General features: G+C 40.0%; 1 protein-coding gene across 1 annotated transcript in view; it reads right to left on the minus strand.

The window, feature by feature from the left end:
• LOC107566788 (ectonucleotide pyrophosphatase/phosphodiesterase family member 7-like) overlaps positions 1-3,541 on the minus strand; it is a 3,947-nt gene extending 406 nt beyond the window's left edge. The window contains 6 exon segments of the mRNA XM_016252332.1: positions 347-591; positions 679-765; positions 767-1,056; positions 1,059-1,310; positions 2,718-2,863; positions 3,286-3,541. Of these exon segments, the coding sequence (XP_016107818.1) occupies positions 347-591; positions 679-765; positions 767-1,056; positions 1,059-1,310; positions 2,718-2,863; positions 3,286-3,532 (1,267 nt within the window). The 5' untranslated portion in view covers positions 3,533-3,541.
• Positions 3,542-4,179: the final 638 nt, after the last annotated feature.

Genomic DNA, 4,179 nt, shown 5'->3' on the forward strand with positions numbered 1-4,179 from the left:
CCACGCACTGCGCACAGCGCGCGAGAGGGCGCGCGGGAGAAAAGGGGGGGGGGGGGGGGGGAAGTATTGTGAATAATTTTATTGATTGACCTGAAAGTTATGTCATTGATGATAAGATGAATTGGTTCGCCGTGTACTGTATGTTAATGTAATTAATATAGGATTAAAGAGAGGCACCTACTGTTTATCTTATCATGCTAACTCAGAAGTTCACTTACGGGCAACACCGATATTATAGACTAAATGGGACAAAACGTCAGCATGATGAATAAATATTTACCAGTCAACAAACCACTTTTATTTTCTTGAATTTAGAAACCGTTGAAAAACTTTTATTTGGATCTACCTCCAGAATCACGTGGCTCGCCGCTGGATATCAGCATGTGTTGGGTGTTATCCAGTGACCCGTCATTGATTTCTGGCTTTATCCCCAGTAAGTAGCACATTAGAGGGTAAACATTAACCGTCTCAAATGGTCCAACCAACAAGTTTCTGTGGAAATCTGGTCCTACTGCCCTGAAGAAAGGCTTCATGTCCATGTCCTCATTGTCATAGCCGTGCTCCCCTTTATTGGTCTGAAGTGGGTAAAACTGGAAGAACATTTAGAAAATATAGCATAATGTTTTCCATGCATTATTGTTTATTCTGTCCATTTTAGGTGTTTACTGAATCCTCATCCCATTGATGACACATCCTGGGTCTGCGAAAAGAATGTTGGGTAGGATACGTGGATGTTTGGAGTAATGCAGTCGAGCAGGCATGTCTTTTTTTATAAACGTGAAGGCTTGGATGACCACCTTTCAAGGCATGATAAACTTTGTCAAGCATCCCTTCTTTGGGCAAGAGCATCGCAGAAGGTCCATAGTCCAACAGGTGGAACTGCAGATCTTTGTAAGAGAACCCTGGAATGTCAGTGAGAACTATTTCTTTTACTTGCCCTCGTTTAAACACGGTGGCCATGCCATGGTCAGCTGTGATAATTATATTCAGATGGTCGCTGAGTCCGTGTTTCTCAGCAGTTTCCCGTTTGTAGCCCACAGTTCGGTCAACTTTTTTTTGACTGCCTCACGGCGCTCAGAAGAATCGGGCCCATGCTTGTGGCCAGTTTCATCTGGGTCGTCAAAATACAAAGTGACAAAGTCTAAGTCTTGATCTTTAAACCATTCCTTCATGACTTTATCCACATTTTCCCTCCATGCCGTCTCATTGGTGTAGTCATGGGCTCTAGGTTCTACCTCTCTCACCTGAATTGTTTCTTTCTGGTAAGAGGCCGCAGTGCCAGGGAAGTGTAAAGATCCTGTTTTAAGACCCTAAGAAAAGGCACATAAGATTTAGTGTACAGAAATGTTATGGTGATGCTATTGTAACTTGCTCTTAACATAGATTTCAAAGATGATAACTTAAAGGAGACATATTATGTCCCTTTTTACAATATGTAATATAAGTCTCTGGTGTCCCCAGAATGTGTCTGTGAAGTTTCAGCTCAAAATACTCCACATATAATTTTGAAAATACCTATTTTGAGGCCATATCCACACGTACACGGGTGTTTTTATTAACAGAGTTTTTCCTCCTTCCGTTTTAAAAAAAATCTCCGTCCACATGAAAATGCAAAGGCATGCTAAGAAGCACTGTCAAGAGCATGCCATTCAACAGGTAGCAATATAACCTCAACCGTAAAGCTATGTTGGACAATCAGAAACCTGAAAAAGTCTCCAGTAGGTGGAGATAACAGCGCAGGCGCCGACGTCACAAGCCAAAAACTCCAGTTGTCTACACAATAACACTGCAACCGGAGTTTTTGAAAATCTTCACCCTGGCAGGCGTTTTCAAAAGTGTTCGCTTTCAGTGAACTGGTGCTACGTTTGCGTGTGGACGAATGGCCTAACAGTGTAGAAAAAGCTGCGGTTTTAAAAATAACCGTGTTCGTGTGGACGGGGCCCGAGTGGAAGCAGAAAAGCGCTGTTTTTTGGGCCTGTCTCTTTAAATGCAAATGAGCTGCTGCTCCCCGCCCCCTTTTCCAGAATAGAGCTGCACCATTACAGCTTGGACCTGCTAAAAACATCTGTTATGGTTGTGATTATCATGTTAATCGTGCTGAAATCATGCAGTTTAAACCATATGAGTTTAAACTTCTGATATACGGTTTTCTGAGAGCATACATCCGAAGCACACGGACAGAAAGCGGCCACGACACAGCATGTGAGTACTAAACTAAGTTCTCATTCACACACAAGTTTACGTTAAAAACACACAAGACAAAACGGTCAGTTATGTCTGTGAAGGTAAACTGCTGGGAAATAAATTGCATGTTTATTTTAGATCTAAATAGTGTTCTGTGCTCGTCTGTGCAGAAAAAGGCAGAACAGTTAGTATGTTTTGCTCAAACTTTCGCCATGGCATTAGAACTAGTACACCGTTGACGCTTGCAAAATCAAAATGACGGCGCAGTGGGTGGAAACTTACAGATTAAGGGGCGGTAATATTATAATGAGATCCCTTTGCCACGTAACCAAAAGAGCGAAATCAGACGCGCTCGTTTTCTCAGACACTTGCAGAAAAAGGCTTACCAAAACAATGTTACTGGGTTAATCTTTTTCACATTTCCTTGGTTGGTAGATGCACCAGGGACCTGATTATAGCACTTAAAACCTGGAAAAGTCAGATTTTCATGATATGTCACCTTTAAGTATTTTTGTCTGGGGTTTGAGATGTACCTGTCTTTGAGCAGTGATCCAAATGGGTAGACTGCCATTATCCCAGTATTCATCCACAAACTGCGTCATGTAATACTCTTTCCTTTGTCGTGTGGTTGTGTTAAACCACACGTTATGAATCACACCATGGTTTTCAATGTACCTTCCTAGGGAAAAAATGATTTGAATTAAATAAAAATAAACATTAGATTGTTGGTTCTATGAGTTCTGTATGCATTTTTGTGTCTGAACATTTGGAATGACATCCATTCTCATACATATTTCAGAAGAACGTGAAACATGAAAATGGAAAACAAACAACTATAATAAAAAAATCTGAAATTAATTTCAAATTAAAGCATTTTCATTCAAATCTTTAGTAATTTTTTTGTAAAATACTGCGATTTAATTACTAATGTATCATAAAAATCTTAACTGTTGGATACAATAGATGTTATTTAACAGTTTATTTTGATATGAAGAGTCTGAGGCATGTATTATTACTTGGCATAAGACTTTTAAGCTTTAGGGTAACCATAAATGATCTAAAACGTAGTCTAAAAAAATCATCGTTGTCGTTTCTCCTTACCAGATAACAGGGTGAAGTGTGTAGGACTAGTGATGGTCGGGTAAGGTGGAGTGACATATGCTGCCTTGACTCCTTCCTCAGCCATTTTGTCCAAGTTTGGGGTGTCCACATCTCGGTCGTAGTCCCACCTGAACCCATCAAAGATGGTCAGCAGTAGTTTGTCTTTGCCTTTGGTGCAGAGATCTCTGGTTGGAGCAGAGAGATTCGCAGGGAATATGAGCAGCAAAACGCTCAGTGCCAGTAACATGACAGGTATTCCACTACTACTGTTTTACACCGAAACAGCCTTGCTTTTCATCTGATGGTTATGAATTTCTCTGCTCTTTGCTCTTTATTCTTTTGACTAGGTGCTTTGCCATCAGTTTTTGCAGACTTAAGTTCACATTATCATTGAGGTTTATGGAATGGATTGCATGTTTGTGTTATCTTGCATTATTGCACAGTCTTATCAGAAGTTATAGGGCACAGGCAATTACTCAGATCTTTTTCATATAGTTTTATAATTAATTTATAGTTCATGACTTATAGTATTAAATGTCGGCTATATGACGGTGAGTTTCTAGTTGGTGAACTACCTATCTTGTAAAACTGGTTTGGAACAAAATTTAGCATCAGTTAATCATTGTTGGTGAATGGCTTCACCATTATATCCTACCACTCCACACCTAATACAGCACTTGAACCAACAGTCTATATAAAACATGGGCTGACAGTTATGAGAAAATCACTGTCTTGAGGGTAGGTGTATGAAACATTATTGAAAATCTTTAAAACCTCAATTTTTTTTGTACTGTTCATAGTGTGCTAAAGTGTGCCTCGCCTTACTTTTTTGTTGTTTCCCAAACGTTGTCCTGAGGAGTTATATGACTTGAGTCCAGATTTTCCATCTGTGCC

Source organism: Sinocyclocheilus grahami, unplaced genomic scaffold, assembly GCF_001515645.1.
Source record: "Sinocyclocheilus grahami isolate Dianchi unplaced genomic scaffold, SAMN03320097.WGS_v1.1 scaffold26.1, whole genome shotgun sequence".
NCBI classification, from domain to species: domain Eukaryota; kingdom Metazoa; phylum Chordata; class Actinopteri; order Cypriniformes; family Cyprinidae; genus Sinocyclocheilus; species Sinocyclocheilus grahami.